The sequence below is a fragment of the Dicentrarchus labrax genome, unplaced genomic scaffold (assembly GCF_905237075.1).
Source record: "Dicentrarchus labrax unplaced genomic scaffold, dlabrax2021, whole genome shotgun sequence".
Lineage (NCBI taxonomy): Eukaryota > Metazoa > Chordata > Actinopteri > Moronidae > Dicentrarchus > Dicentrarchus labrax.
Window position 1 is genome coordinate 27,207,915 of NW_026136702.1, and position 15,712 is coordinate 27,223,626.

At 42.9% G+C, this 15,712-nt stretch overlaps 1 protein-coding gene across 8 annotated transcripts in view; it reads left to right on the forward strand.

The window, feature by feature from the left end:
• Positions 1–15,712, forward strand: part of rasgrp3 (RAS guanyl releasing protein 3 (calcium and DAG-regulated)) — a 55,123-nt gene that overhangs the window by 14,636 nt on the left and 24,775 nt on the right. For 6 of the 8 annotated variants that reach the window (XR_007887510.1, XM_051423334.1, XM_051423323.1 and 3 more), the window contains exons 2-3: positions 13,876–14,003; positions 15,482–15,571. Coding sequence is in view for 7 of the 8 variants with exons in the window: in XM_051423334.1 (XP_051279294.1) it covers positions 13,934–14,003; positions 15,482–15,571 (160 nt within the window). In the remaining variant the exon portion in view is untranslated. The remainder of the gene's footprint in view (positions 1–13,875; positions 14,004–15,481; positions 15,572–15,712) is intronic. The other 2 variants (XM_051423278.1, XM_051423287.1) reach the window with 1 other exon arrangement.

Here is a 15,712-nt window from a genome sequence, read left to right on the forward strand (position 1 = left end):
GCGCTTTTACACTACGTGCCACATTCACCCTTTCACACACACTTTCACTCAGTGATGGCAAAGTCCATCGAACAGAAACTAACATTCATACACCGATGCACGGCAGCGGGAGCAATTCGGGGTTCAGTATCTTGCTCAAGGATACTTCGACATGTGGCACCAGGAGCTGGGGATCGAACCCACAACCTTCCGATTAAGGAACGACCCGCTCTGCCTCTGAGCCACAGCCGCCCTATTACTGACAGCCACAGAAACTGTAAACATTGCTCACACTGAGGTATATCAACTAGAGGTCTTTCTTTTCAAAGTGCAGAGTCCACACTACTCCTGCACTATTGTGTGTCTTCCAAGGTACACTTAATATCTCCTCTTCACCTGTTGTGTTGCTTCCCTCCATTTTTTCTGTTTACTAACGAACTGCGTCTGCGGCGCCACGCAAAAAGATAATGATGGTGCGTTCAAGGCGTCTCGAAAACACGGGTGCAGAGGAGATAAACTATGTAATAATCACACTGAAGCTACCGGTGCACTCGCATCGCAAACGTCTGTCTCAGACCACCGATTGAAAACGGTGAATCTCTCCATCCCTAATGCCTGTGTGTTTGTCAGAACTCACCATAAACTCAGCTTCTTTCAGTTATTTCTTCTAGTGTCTGTACATTTATGAGCCAGATTCATAAAGACTCAACATATGCCAAGTTGCTCAAGTAATCGTTCATCTAAGATGTGTCTTTGTGCCACCCTAAGCAATAAAAGGTAGCAGCATTGTTTGCATTGTAGTATGATGATAAAAACGCTATATGCAACGATGTAATGTAAAGGATTATGGTTTGGGTGTGGGTTTCAGGACGGATAAAAAAAAGGACTTGTATGGACTGACTTTTGACACATGAATTAACAACAATCTAAGTTAAAGGACCAGTCGAGTAAGATTTTGTGGCATCTAGTGGTGAAGTTGCAGATTGCAACTAACTGGGAATAAGAACAGGCTGTGAAGTGAAACTATAGTGGCCAAGAAACTAACACTAATGTAGAAAGATGGTTAAACATGGTGGTCTTGTTACCTTAGAATGAGCCTTTTTTATCCACAGATACTGCAGGTCGCTTCCCATGGAACCCAGAAGGGACAAACCAAACACTAGCAGTAGATAGGGGTGTTTGCCACCTTAGTTTCTCCTTCACACTTGAAATGGTAGGCTGAAACATGGGAGTTGTGATCTGCAACACTGCTAGATGCAACTAAATCCTACACACTGGACCTTTAATCAACAATTTAATCATCTTCATATTTAATTATTATTGTGCCTTGCATAAGCAAGCACAATACTACTCTTCCCCGTGCTTATTATTCTTCCGTACGCTTTTTCGGCGCGCTTCTTCTCCCGCAGCTTTTGTCGCACATACACAAAAAAGGTATCAAAACGTGCGGCTCGATGAGGACATTAGTGCTATGACTTTTCTAAGAATTTCGCCAAACGGTTTGCCGGTAAATCGCCAAAAACCGGTCCAAAAAATGAATAGGTGTGTATTGCGAGAACCTCCAACTGAAAAAAACTGCCAGAGTGCGTGACATCATCGCTAGAGTGTGGGGAGAGAGAAAAATTTGTGGAAAAATAAATTTGTAAACTGCTGTCATGGCCACAAATTTCACTCTACAGAAATAATTTATAGATAGAAACGTAGGTAAATTCGTTGGGGTCGCAGTGATACTACTGCTGAAGCTGTCAGACAAGTAGTTTTGGCGGGAGACGCACTGATGCGCCAGCAACGCCCTCTCACGGCCCCATCTACTCCCATGTTAAAATGGAGAGGAGGAATCTCGAAAGGAGCTCGTTGAACCTCTTCTCTCTCAATCTCCCCAGGTCACATTTTTTAACTTTAGCCACTGAAACTCGGCAGTGCTATAGTCAACAAGATGACGACGCCCACGGTGTTTTCGGTTTTCATTTCGGTCGTTCCTGGCCATGGGTTCGAGGGGATTCATTTTAAATGTTTCTGTCTCTCTGAGGAGTTAGAGACAGAGAGAGAGCACGCGCAGCTGCTGTGGGCTCCCCTGATTGCCATGACAACCAAAGCCTGCCACACACACACACACACACACACACACACACACACAGCTAGCTACAGAGAATGACAAGGCATTAATAAGCTAGCGCTAGCTGGCTAGCTAAAGATAATTAGAAGGCGGCTAACAAACAAACAATTTAAAGCTGAATGATTTTAATATTAACACAAAATAAGTTCAATACACCTTAAATATTTTACCCTACTATGAGCTGTTCCTTAATTTACATTAGCACTCCTTCAGGAGCATAATACAATTAAACACATTAACCAAAGCTAGCACTTAGCTAGCGATTAGCGGTTAGCTAGCGATTAGCGCACAGCTAGCGATTAGCGGTTAGCTAGCGATTAGCACGTAGCTAAGCGCTAGCTTTGGTTAATGTGTTTATGTGTGCTAGCTCTAGCTAGCTACCTAAAGAGAATTAGAGGGTATTAAAATGCTAGCTGAAGAGAATTAGAAGGTAGAAGAAGGTATTATAAGGCTAGCTAATTAAAATGCTTTGCTTGCTAGAGAGGATAAGCTACTAATGTTCTAGCGCCAGATAGCTAGACAGAACAAGGAATGAATGTGCTAGCACTCGCTAGCTAGAGAGGACAAAGGATTACTGTGCTAATTAAACGTCACAAAAGACACTGAAATTCTTAATTAGCCATCTATTTCAACTTGTTACACCTGACACAAGTAATACAGATTTAGTAATGTAATAAAACATCAAGTTAGATTTATTTTGTGAGGAAGAACTCAGACTGTTGTAACTGCCTAGGACTGCACAGTAAGAATAGTTTTCTTTCTTAATTATGTATTATTTATTAATATAAATATTGTTATTCATATTATTGAAAGCATTACTTATTATTGTTGTTATTATTATTACTATTATTATCATTATTATTATAACTACATACTTATTATTCCCACCATTGTGGTTATTACTTATTTAGTTACTTTAGCAATTTTAATTAAACCATGACGCTTCCTGCATAATCCCAGGACAATATTATGCCAAACTCCATTTAAGAAATACCATATATTAACAATTATTTGCGCTTACATAAAAGCACATAACTGTAGAAACACAAGAAAAAACTCATCATATCTCAACAGTCTTCTTGTTAATTCGGCATCAATATAATACATAAATACCAACTTTTTGGCCGACTTTGTCGCATAAACTCGTTACCAGCCTCACTATTTCAGTGGGAGAAGACCGTGGCAATAGATGGAAAAAACAAGATTTGTCATTAAAATACGTGGTTGTTAGTGGATCACGCGGACGCCGAATTAAACACGGGTGTCTCCCCTCATTGTACTGTAAACTACTCGGCAATGTCAGTAATGTATGGGCCAGTGTCACGGGCCAGAGCAAGGCACAATCAAAATTGCTTTAGGAATTTTCTAGTTAACAATTTTATTATAATAAATATAATTTAATTATGTGGTGTCCCTGCTCTCAAAGTGTGCACGTTAGAATTTAAGCACATAGTGGTAATTAAGATAAAGGCAGGGTTAAGTGTAATCAGCGGATGGCTCTCACAGATGTAATCAACCTTGTGTGTGTGTGTGTGTGTGTGTGTGTGTGTGTGTAAGGTCACATGGCAGGACTGCTGCTGCTCCAGGCTGCTATGTTTACCAACAAGAAGAGGAGGTCATAGTGTAGTATGCACTCCACCATTGGAGTCTCTCTGCTTAACAGCCAGTAGCAGCCTGCAGCATCCAGCAGCAGTTACATTTATCTCAGTGAAGGGACTGATCTTTAGCCTGGATGATTGCTGTTACACTGCTGTTTAGGGGGTAAGATTTGATCACTTGTGGAATATAGATTGTGTAGTTTGTGTAATTAATTTTTTTCTGTGACAGCAAGAATAAGATTTAAAGGCTGGCGGCTGTTGCCTTGCAAAATGAATGAACAAAATTACTGCTTTAGCAAGGAGTTTCTCAGTTATGGATTTATTTTGCTGTCAGTGTTGGGCTGTGTGTGTGGTAAGAAGTTCAAGTTAAAGATGGGATTATACTGTCGTTTTGTTTCTGTGAGCGTTAAACAGATGTGTGTATGGCAGGGCTATTTAATAGCGAGTACTGTGTGTCTGTACAGGTGTTCGTCTTTATTAGACTTTCTGTCTGAATGTACGTGTACGTGTTTGCCCCTACAAGCAGTGTATGTCACTGATAAAGCACACAATGACGCATCCGTAAACCAGAGGCAGAGACACAGTGACCCATTGTGGAGGCAGAAAAGCACAAGTCATGCTAAAGGGCACAGCTGACTGTAACATGCACAGCTGAGCTGTGAAATCAAAAGGATGAATAACATAAGAATGTGTCAGTGTGTGTATCCCGTAGCAGTTGACATATAATGCAATAATGTTTGACCTACCATGAAAGCAGCACAATGTCTACACAGACAACGTGAGAGAGAACACTTGTAGAAGTTTCAGATTGGCCTGTTTGTTGTTTGTGAGGGATCTCTGTGTCACACAAGTTGCGTCGGTGGCAAGCAACTTGCTTTGATTGTGCAGATTTCCTGTATTTTACTTAGATAGAGACAGTGCAAATGGAAGTAAAACAGTGCAAATGGATCTGCAAAATACAGATAGAAATTGTCCATTGTCTATTATCTGTTGTCCTCCCTGCCTTTATGAGACCTGTTGTACAGTCTGATGGCCAGGGCGACGAAAGAGTTTTTGAGTCTCTCTCTGTCTCTCTCTGTCTCTCTCTCTCTCTCTCACCCCAACTGGTCGAGGCAGACGACCACCCACCTAGAGCCGAAGGATCTGTCCTAGGTTTCTGCCTTTTAACATGCAGTTTTTCCTTGCCCTTGTCGCCAAGTGCTTGCTCATGGTGGTACTGTTGGGTATCTGTAAATAATGTTTTAAAGAGTTCGGTCTAGACCTACTCTATTTGAAAAGTGTCCTGAAATAACTTCTGTTATGAATTGGCGCTATACAAATAAAATTGAATTGAAAAATTGAATTGAGTCTGTTGGTGGAGCTAGACTGGGACAGCAGTCTGCCACTGAACACACTCCTCTGCCTGGTGAAGGTGTTGTGCAGAGGATGGTGGGTGTTGTCCAGTATGCCACTGTCACCAGAGAGTCCAGCCCTGTGCTCTGTGTTACTTAGAAGTAAGTGTGATTTAAATGTAGGTTACTGCTTAAATCAAAGCATAGGCTACCTCAAAAGTCAAGATTAGGACCAACAAATGAGTCTTATCCCAAGAACAAGCTTGAACAAGGAATCAGCTATGTTATTCTCAATTTCACTAGATTTAGATTTGTGATAGGAACAGTTAGTTACTGCTGTTATTGTCTTTTATGAAATAATAATTTAAAAAAAACGTTGCTTGTGCAAGTTGCTTCTCTTCCCATGGAGTCAGTGAGCAGAAAAACTACGGACCGTGCCACACTGCAATTGCAACCAACATTGTCATCAGAGGGTGTATTGTCTTAAAATTCTGTCATGGCATGTCATGTCAGGATTCAACAATTATGATCCCACCTAGCATCTACAGCCCACACCTAACCCCCCCCATTTTTTTTTACTGCCGCAATGTCACTGCCATATCAAGGCGGGAAGGTTTTTTCCTTACAAGACTAGGTTGAGCAATCTTATATTGCAATACCTATCAGCATACGAAGACATACTGAAAAAAATGCGAAATGTCACAACAAAATATCCACATTTGTTTTCCCTACTGTATCAAAGTATCCTTTGATAGTTGCTGGTGTGAGTCTGTGGATAGATGGTGAATGTTTTGGTACAACAATTTCTGTTATCAGGTCATGTGTAAGGCACACACAACCTCTATCCCACTGTGACCCTGCACATGAGGAGCAGGTATAAATAATAGACGGATGGAATCTATTTGGTGCTGACCCTATGCTCTTGAAGTATCCAAAAGCACTGCATATCAAACTCACATATTTACATGACTACTTTTATTACTATAGGGTCATGAGAAATATAGTACCTTAAACAAAGTCACATGTCAGAAAAGGCTACAACCCTGCTCCTTTAAAGACCAACATGCTATTATTCATGTCACCTGGCTAAACAAGGATTTAAAAAGGATGTGGGCCATAGATTCACCAAGGCAATGCCATCATAGAGACAAATCCCTTACCAGCACCTAACAATGCCAGTCATTAAGAAGAAGAAGAAGAAGAAGAAGAAGAAGAAGAAGAAGATATACTTTATTAATCCCCTAGGGGAAATTGTTCTTTTCACTCTTTTTTTTATACACACACACACACCCAGGCTGAAATACACACTTTCATGCACTTGTGGACATGCAAACAGGGAGAGAGATGGTGGAGTGATGGGGCTGCAACATTAACAGCGCCCCATGAGCAAGCTTGGGGTTAGGTTGCTTTGCTCAAGGGCACCTCGGCAGTGCACAGGAGGTGAAACTGGCACCCCTCCAGCTACCAGTCCACACTCCATATTTTGTGGTCTGTGGGACTTGAACCGGTTCCCAAGCCAAGTCCCTACACACTGAGCTACTGCCGCCCCAAACATTAACATTATAACAGAGAAAAAGTAATTCTCACAGTACCCTGAATCTGTTACATACTGTATACTCCAACATCCTCTAGCTACTGTATTCCCTGGTGTCAAGACACAGGATATGCACAATAGATCAGCTGTCTTAACAACCTTGTATAGCTCATAGTTGTACTATGGACTTCTAGTCAGCAGTAAATTCAACTGATTGATTGTTGAGATGGAATTTGCCACAAGCAAGCCAGAGTGTGGTTTGGTTACAAACGTTAGAGCTTGGCTAGATGAATTCTCTTCAAGAATTGTTGTTGTTGTTACCTTAGAATAAGCTGTTTTTATCTACAGAGGGAGCAGGTCCTCTTCTAAGGAGTCTGCCATGTTGAGCTGCCATGTTTCTACAGTAGCCCAGAACATACTTACAAACCAAACATGAGCTCTAGATAGCATTCTACCATTCTAGTTTCGTAGCCACCATAGTTTCTCCTGCATGCTTTGAAAGACTGTGCTGTATTCAAACGGTTGCAATCTGCAACTTCACTTCAAGATGCCACTGAATCCTACACACTGTTCCTATAACTAAGACCTTACAATCAGATGGGTAGCTGTAACCACTCCCAAATAAAAGTGGGGTATCTTTGGCTTTTCCTACAATTGTAAATAATTACTGGTAGCCCCGGCCGGGCACAGCCTGAAAGAGTGACGTGGCCAAATGGGTGGCAGTAAAGGCAGAGGGCCTAGACAGACCAGACCCGGGCAGCAAAAGCTAGCTTTGGGGACGTGGAATGTCACTTCGCTGGGGGGGAAGGAGCCGGAACTGGTGCGGGAGGTGGAGCGCTATCAATTAGATCTGGGGGGGGCTTACTTCTATGCACAGTCGAGACTCTGGATCCTTACTCCTGGATAGGGGTTGGACTTTATTCTTCTCTGGAGTTGCTCAAGGTGTGAGGCGCCGGGCTGGTGTGGGGATACTAACTAGCCCCCCGGCTGAGCGCCGCTACGTTGGAGTTCACCCTGGTGGACGAGAGGGTCGCCTCCCTACGCCTATGATCTGTGGGGGGTGTAACTATGACTGTTGTTTGTGCTTTTGCACCAAACAGCAGTGCAGAATATTTGGCCTTCTTGGAGACCCTGAATGAAGTCCTGTATAGGGCTCCAGTAGGGGACTCCATCGTTCTCCTGGGAGACCTCAACGCACATGTGGGCCACGATGGAGATACTTGGAGGGGCGTGATTGGGAGGAACGGCCTCCCCGATTTGAACCAGAGTGGTGTTTTGTTGCTGGACTTCTGTGCTAGTCATGGATTGTCCATAATGAACACCATGTTTGTACATAGGGATGCTCATAAGTGTACGTGGTACCAGAGCACCTTAGGCCAAAGATCTATAATCGATTTTGTGATCGTATCATCAGACCTGAGGCCGCATGTATTGGACACTCGGGTAAAGAGAGGGGTGGAGCTGTCAACTGATCACCATCTGGTGGTGAGTTGGGTTAGGTGGCAGGGGAAGCCACTGGACAGACCTGGTAAACCCAAACGTGTAGTACGGGTAAACTGGGAACGTCTGGAGGAGGCCCCTTTCCGAGAGACCTTCAACTCCCACCTCCGGCGGAGCTTCTCCTACATTCCTGTGGAGGCGGGGGACATCGAACCGGAGTGGTTGATGTTCAAAGCTTCTATTGCTGAAGCTGCTACTGTGAGCTGTGGTCTTAAGGTCTTTGGTGCCTCAAGGGGCGGTAACCCTTGAACACGGTGGTGGACACTGGTGGTCAGGGAAGCTGTCCGACTGAAGAAGGAGGCCTTCCGGGATATGTTATCTTGGGGGACTCCTGAGGCAGTTGCAGGGTACTGGCAGGCCCGAAGGACTGCAGCAGCAGCTGTGAGGGAAGCAAAACAGCGGGTGTGGGAGGAGTTCAGAGAGGTCATGGAGAAGGACTTTCAGACGGCACCCAGGTGCTTCTGGAAAACCGTCCGACACCTCAGGAGGGGGAAGCGGGGAACCATTCAAGCTGTGTACAGCGGGGATGGGACATTGTTTGGATTGTCTGACCTCAACTGGGATTTAATTGAGCGGTGGAAGGAACACTTTGGGGAACTCCTGAACCCGACTAGACCAACAAACCCACCCTCTGTGATAGAGGCAGGGCTGGAGTGCGATGGGGGATCTGCATCAATTTCCCTGCGGGAAGTCACTGAGGTAGTCAAACAACTCCACAGTGGCAGGCTGTGGTGTTGAGGGACTGTCTTGGTTGACACGCCTTCAACATTGCGTGGAAGTCAGGGACAGCGCCGAAGGTGTGGCGGACTGGGGTGGTGGTTCCCCTATGTAAAAAGGGGGACCAGAGGGTGTGTGCAAATTACAGAGGCATCACACTACTCAGCCTCCATGGGAAAGTTTTCTGTAAGGTGCTGGAAAGGAGGGTCCGGACGATTGTCGAACCTCTGATTGAAGAAGAACAGTGCGGGTTCTGTCCTGGTCGTGGAACAACAGACCAACTCTTTACTCTTTCAGGTGTCCTGGAAGGGGCCTGGGAGTATGCCCATCCGGTCTACATGTGCTTTGTGTATTTGGAGAAGGCATATGACCGGGTTCCCCAGGATATCCTGTGGGAAGTGCTGCGGTAGTATGTGGTGAGGGGGCCACTTCTCAGGGCCATCCAAGCCCTGTATTTCCAAAGCGAGAGTTGTGTCCGGATTCTTGGTTGTAAGTCGGACTCGTTTCCAGTGGGTGTTGGCCTCCGCCAGGGCTGCACTTTGTCACCAATCCTGTTTGTGACTTTCATTCCCACGACTACACCTCAATCATGGATATTGAGGTGTAGTCGTGGGGGGGGGGGGGGGTTGCAGTTTGGTGGGCTGAGGATTGCATCGCTGCTTTTTGTGCATGATGTGGTCCTGATGGCATCATCGGCCTGTGACTTTCAGCACTCACTGGATCGGTTCGCAGCTGAGTGTCAAGCGGCTGGGATGAGGATCAGCACCTCTAAATTGGAGGCCATGGTTCTCAGCAGGAAACCGGTGGATTGTCTACTCCGGGTAGGGAGTGAGTCCTTACCCCAAGTGAAGGAGTTCAAGTACCTCGGGGTTTTGTTCATGAGTGAGGGTAGAATGGAGCAGGAGATTGGCCGGAAAATCGGGGCAGCAGGGGCGGTATTGCGGTCCCTTTATTGCACTGTTGTCACAAAAAGAGAGTTGAGCCAAAAGGCAAAGCTCTCGATCTACCGGTCAATCTTTGTTCCTACCCTCACCTATGGTCATGAGAGATGGGTCGTGACCGAAAGAACGAGATCCTGGGTACAAGCGGCTGAAATGGGTTACCGCAGGAGGGTGGCCGGTGTCTCCCTTAGGGATAGGGTGAGAAGTTTGGACACCCGCGAGGGACTCGGAGTAGAGCCGCTTCTCCTTTGTGTCGAAAGGAGCCAGCTTAGATGGTTCGGGGATCTGATGAGGATGCCTCCAGGGCACCTCCCGAGGGAGGTGTTCCTGGCACGTTCAGCTGGGAGGAGGCCACGGGGCAGACCGAGGACCAGGTGGAGGGATTATATCTCAACACTGGCCTGGGAACGCCTCGGGATCCCCAAGTCAGAGTTGGCCGATGTGGCCAGGGAAAGGGAAGTTTGGGGTCCCCTGCTGAACTTGTTCCCCCTGCCACCTGAGCGGATGAAGATGTATGTATGTATGTATGTATGTATACTTGTAGCCATATTATCAATTAAGTTGTTATACAGCTGACAATTACATGTATGCCACAGTGGGCATTGATTCTATGGATCTATGACAATTCTTAATCAGGACTATGATCCACAAAAAGGGATTTACACATATTAGTGCAACAAAAGTCTGTGGGATTGCTAAGTGACAGACACACCCTGACTGGTAGAGGGGTTATATAAGGTTACTGCAATCACATAAATAAATTACATACATAAGGCAAAGGCTATTGCTCTTAGTATTATTTATGAATAAGAACTTTTTGGTAATGTGCGTACGGCAATTACTAGACACATTAGGAATGACCACATCTCAGCATAGTCCCTTTTAAGATCTTATCCATTTACACTCAAGGAACAATGCTTTCATTCACTCAACTGTGTGCACAGACAAACACACACACTGATTATGTTTACACAAGCATCAAAGAATAAATTAAATTTTAGCGATTATGTGCAAGTGATGTCTTTTCTATTTGTTTTTTACATTGATCAGCCATAACATTATGGCCACCTGGGCACCCCAGCATTAACTTTTCTTTGCTTCTAACACATCAGCTTTAAGGACAAAATGCTAATACATTTCAGTGTGCGGCAGGAGGAAGCTTGGATCGAACTGCCAGCCTTCTAATTAGTGGATGACCTGATAAACCTCCTAAACCACAGCCATCCCATTAACAACATAACAAATGTGCAATGTTTAAGGGGTCACTTGTGGTTTCAAACCCACAGAGAATTATCACCCAACTTTAGTTTATTGTTTTGTTTTATGGCCACATTTTTCCCATTTTAGTGTCTGTCATCAACCTTGTTCACTGCTATAGTATATAAGTGTACATTGTGGAGCATTTAACAGCTAAAGAGCCAAAGAAATTAGTGGAGACCAAAACAGAACTCAAAGGAGAGTGAATATATCTACTTTTGTCAGGTGTTCAGAAATTTGACCTTAAAAGCATGCTAATGTTGCTCCATATGTGTGTAATATAGACTATTTTTTATTTTATTGCCTTAATTGATAGAGACAGCTGAAGGTAGACAGGAAAGGGGGGAGAGAAAGGGGATGACCCGCAGCAAAGGGCATGGGACGCCAGCTCTATCGACTGAGCTAATGAGGCACCTGGCAACTTTTTTTTTAAATTCTGCAGCACATCTTTCGAATTTGCTTCAGGGGGAATGTAAACAGCAGCAACAACACCCACTTTAATTGCATTTGAGCAGCAAGCATCATCAATATAAACAGTCCACCTCCTCTTGTTCTGCTCTCTATCGGCTTAGAACACGGCCTGCCCATTGAGTGCTGATCAGGGATATTGACTGAGTAGGTCTCTGTCCATCATAGCTCCTATCCCAGATTTTTTCCCCTTCTCCTGAGGTTACAGCACCCGCCGACCTGGCTGGTCCTGCTTATCTGGCTGGGTGGACTGTCTCAAAGTTTACTGTTCCTTAATCCAAGCCCCACACTTCCTTCTCTGCTGACTGTGGGCTATTTCTGTCATAGGTAATACGTTTCAGCAATTAAGCCATTACTTGTTCCTCTGCTCTCATGTGGCCAGAATGATCAATTAAGGCTGCTTTAAACTCAAATGGTAGCATGATTTGGAGAGATTTTTTTTAAATAGTTATGGTCTAATAGACATGGTCTCAATAAATCCTATCAGTTTTGGGATTTTTATCTTTGATTATTATTGTTGAGTTAAAAATGTCAACTCATGCATATATAAAAAAGTTATTTCAATAACTTTCATAGCTGTGGTTACAAATAACCCTGGCATGTGTAAAAATAACAATGTGGGTTATCTAAATATTACTGTCGAGAGAAAAAATATCATCAAGGGTATAATATCCAACCTGTAAATATAAACGTCAACATTTTTGATAAAAAGTCATATCATGGGTTAAAAATATCCTCATTACGGATAGAAACATTGACATGAATAGAAGGGCCCCATCTAACAGACACTACAGCTCTGCTAGAAACGGCCTGAAGAAATGAGAAAGAAAGAAATAAAGGCTGCCCTACAGTGGAAGGACCTAATGATATGGAAATGGCAGTAACAAGAATACATATTGCAATATATATGGCACTGGCTGCGCATTCAGATGCTACAGCTGGATGACTAGCTCCTTCAAACTTCTCTGTTTGTGCTTTTTGTTGTTTTGTTTGTCTGTTTTTGGCTGAATCGTATTACACCATCTTATACCAGTGCAACTTGCTTATGTAATCCTAAAATGATATAAAATAATGTGAAAACCGGTCTCCCTGTTAAGGCTTGTGGCACAATCTACAAGGGGAATGGCCGCTTCATGGGTGCTCTTTCCAGGCGCATCCTTTTGGGGAGGTGTGCAATGCGGCTAGCTAGGCATCCTCATCAACCTTCACCAGGTTTTATCGGTTAAATTGGTATCGTGCTCCTGAAGGGTTATAGTCACTGGTACAGGTTCACCTACATTCATAAAACTGTGTTTACATATGTAAATAGTAATTTTCTGTATTTGGTTGTGTTTTCTGTATTTGGTTGTGTCTTCTCAATTTGCAGCATATTTTTCTAAATGCAATGTTGTATTGTTTGTGAAGATGTTTTCTTAATTTGCTTCTTTTCACCTCTGGGCCACTGTACTTCAGCATTTTATGGTTATAGTTTACATCCAATCATCCACTGAAAAATTTAAATGATCAGTGCATCTTTCAGAATATTATGATTTATGAAATGTTTTCTGTCTTTTTTGGTACTGGCAAAAGTACAAAACTTATACATCCTTTACTTTAATAAATTGTATTCAAATGCCCACCCAATAGCCTACCAGTTCCGTTCTACAGTGTCAATTCTGTCCCTAACTTAAATTAATATTGTTACTCTATAAAGTGTTATTTTGTCATTAATTGTGTAATTCTGGCATTGTTGGCTAAAAAAAATCTGTTTTGGTGGACACAGGGAAGCCTTAATATGTTTGGTGTGCATGCAAAAAATATTGTCAAAAACTGCCTGCTTTGCTCCTTTTTAAAGGAGACAAATAAAGAGTCAATATAGATTAACATTGCTCTGAGGTCAAATTGATTTGCATAATGAGCACATGCCTATGAGCTTAAAGGACCAGTATGTAGGATTTAGTGGTATCTAGTGTTAAAGTTGCAGATTGCAAACATCTGAATACAGTTAAGCCTTCCAAGCATGTAGGATAATCTATGGCGGCTGCAAAATGCAATCTAGAGCCTGTATTAGGTTTATCTGTTCTGGGCAACTGTAGAAACATGGTGGTTCAACATGGTAGCCTCCGTAGAAAAGGACCCGCTCCCTTTGCAAATAAAAATGGCTCATTGTAAGGTAACACAAACACAATTCTTATTTTCATGTGATTATACACTAATGAAAACATACCTATGAATTTTATATTATATTTCTGCCATTAGATCTTCCTAAATGTTACACACTGGACCTTTAACAGTTTTATTGATGACAAACAGTACATGGACAAATTTGACTTTACATGAACACAAAACTAGCAAACTAGCAAAATGCATTTATTCTCATACTAACAGTTTGGTTAAATTTTTTTCCCAATCATATAAATATTATCTTACTGATCTGTCTTTCTCCTGCTCCCAGGAAAACCCTGATTGGTCCGGAGCAGTGAGCAGTGAACTGTTGACCTCTGTCCATCACTATGGGATCATCCACATTGGGAAAGGCAGCATCTCTTGATGCTCTCTTAAATGAATGCATTCATGCATTTGGTGAGTGACTGTTAATTTTATATATTATATATGTATATGTAATTCTATTCTTACGGTTAGGGTTTTTAATTTTAGTTTAATGTATGCTTAATGTATATTTTGTATTTTGTATGCTACTGGATACTTGAATTTCCCTCGGGATAAATAAAGTATCTATCTATCTATCTATCTATCTATCTATCTATCTATCTATCTATCTATCTATCTATCTATCTATCTATCTATCTATCTATCTGACAACGTAATTAAATTGCAGTCAAGACTGGATTACCTACCTGACAAGGCGGCATAGATTGGGACCAAGACACTAAATTCATGTGTGGCAATTAGTTTGTGATAATATGAGTAAATGATTAACATGAACTGGAATGGAGAAATAATGTGAAACAAGGGCTCACATCTTTGCCCCACAAGGGTTAGTCCAGCCCTGACTGTGACTGAAAGTCCAGCCTTCATGAGTGTCAGTGAACATAATATTCCAACCGCCATAGCATTCCACACAGGCACATTCGCTTAAAGAATCAGGCTGGCAATTTTCTATATTTTTCTCATTTTAAACAAATCTAATAGAAAATCAGTGATGTGTCTGTCTCTTAATACTGTCTCCACAACTTCAGTTTACTCAAGTAAACTGCACCACAGCCTCTCTTCTGTCTCTGGATCTGGAGGGTCTCACTGCGCTCCTCATGTGAATAGACAGGCAGAAGCAGTGTACAATGCCTGCTCTACGTGTGACAATGCCTGTGCAAATGCCTTCCTGTTAATGTCCTGAAAACAGTTATATAGTTCAGGAAACTCTAAACAGCAGGGATCAGTCTCATCCATTGTAGTTATCAGTGGTTGTCGGTAGTGCGTGTCGTGTAGGAAAAGGTTCAAGCTAATTTAACTCAGGCAGCGGGCGGTTGTGCGTGTAATACGCGTCAGTTTCAGTTTGTGCCTACTTGTTGCTCCACCCTTCAGATTATCCCACTCATTGAACATAAATTACAGGCACATCAATTGCTACTTGTCAGGAAAGATCTTACTATGGACTAAAAGTGAACCGTGCTTTGCTGCACTTCAGCCTTGTGTGTCCCTGGTATACTAGCTACAAAGACGCAGAGTTTTTGGTTTGGATATAAATTGTAGGCCTACTTAGTGGCGAATTATGATTTAAAAAATAACGATTAGAGGTGGTTGAGATTGTTAATTCAGTTTTTTGCTACAATAAAACAAGCTCTTTCATCAGAGAAGAGCTTATGAACATCACAGGAACAACCCCAGCTGATCTATTTCCTCTTGTCCATGGTGTTATTGGACATTCTTCTCAAAGGTGCACTCACCTTTGCTCATGCAGTGAAATGTGGGAGGAGAGAGAAACAAGCTGGTGCGCTCGTGCGTCTCTGCCAGCGTGGACAGTGTGCAACAAACTGGATGAACTTCAGCTACTGGTGGGGAAAAACGGAGACTTTTTTTCATCTTCTGTTTTATGCTTTAAGGAAATGTGGCTGTGTGGATCGAATACACTACAGTTGGCAGGCTTCCAACTTTTCAGGGCCGGCAGGCAGAACTCTCCAGCAAAACAAAAGGTGGAGGTCCCTGTTTTTACACTAACAGTGGCTGGTGTAATGGTGTGACAGTGATCCTGCAGCACTGATCTCCTAATCTGGAATCTTTTTTCATAAACTGCAAACCTTTCTACTCCCCCTGTGAGTTTTTTACACTGTGAC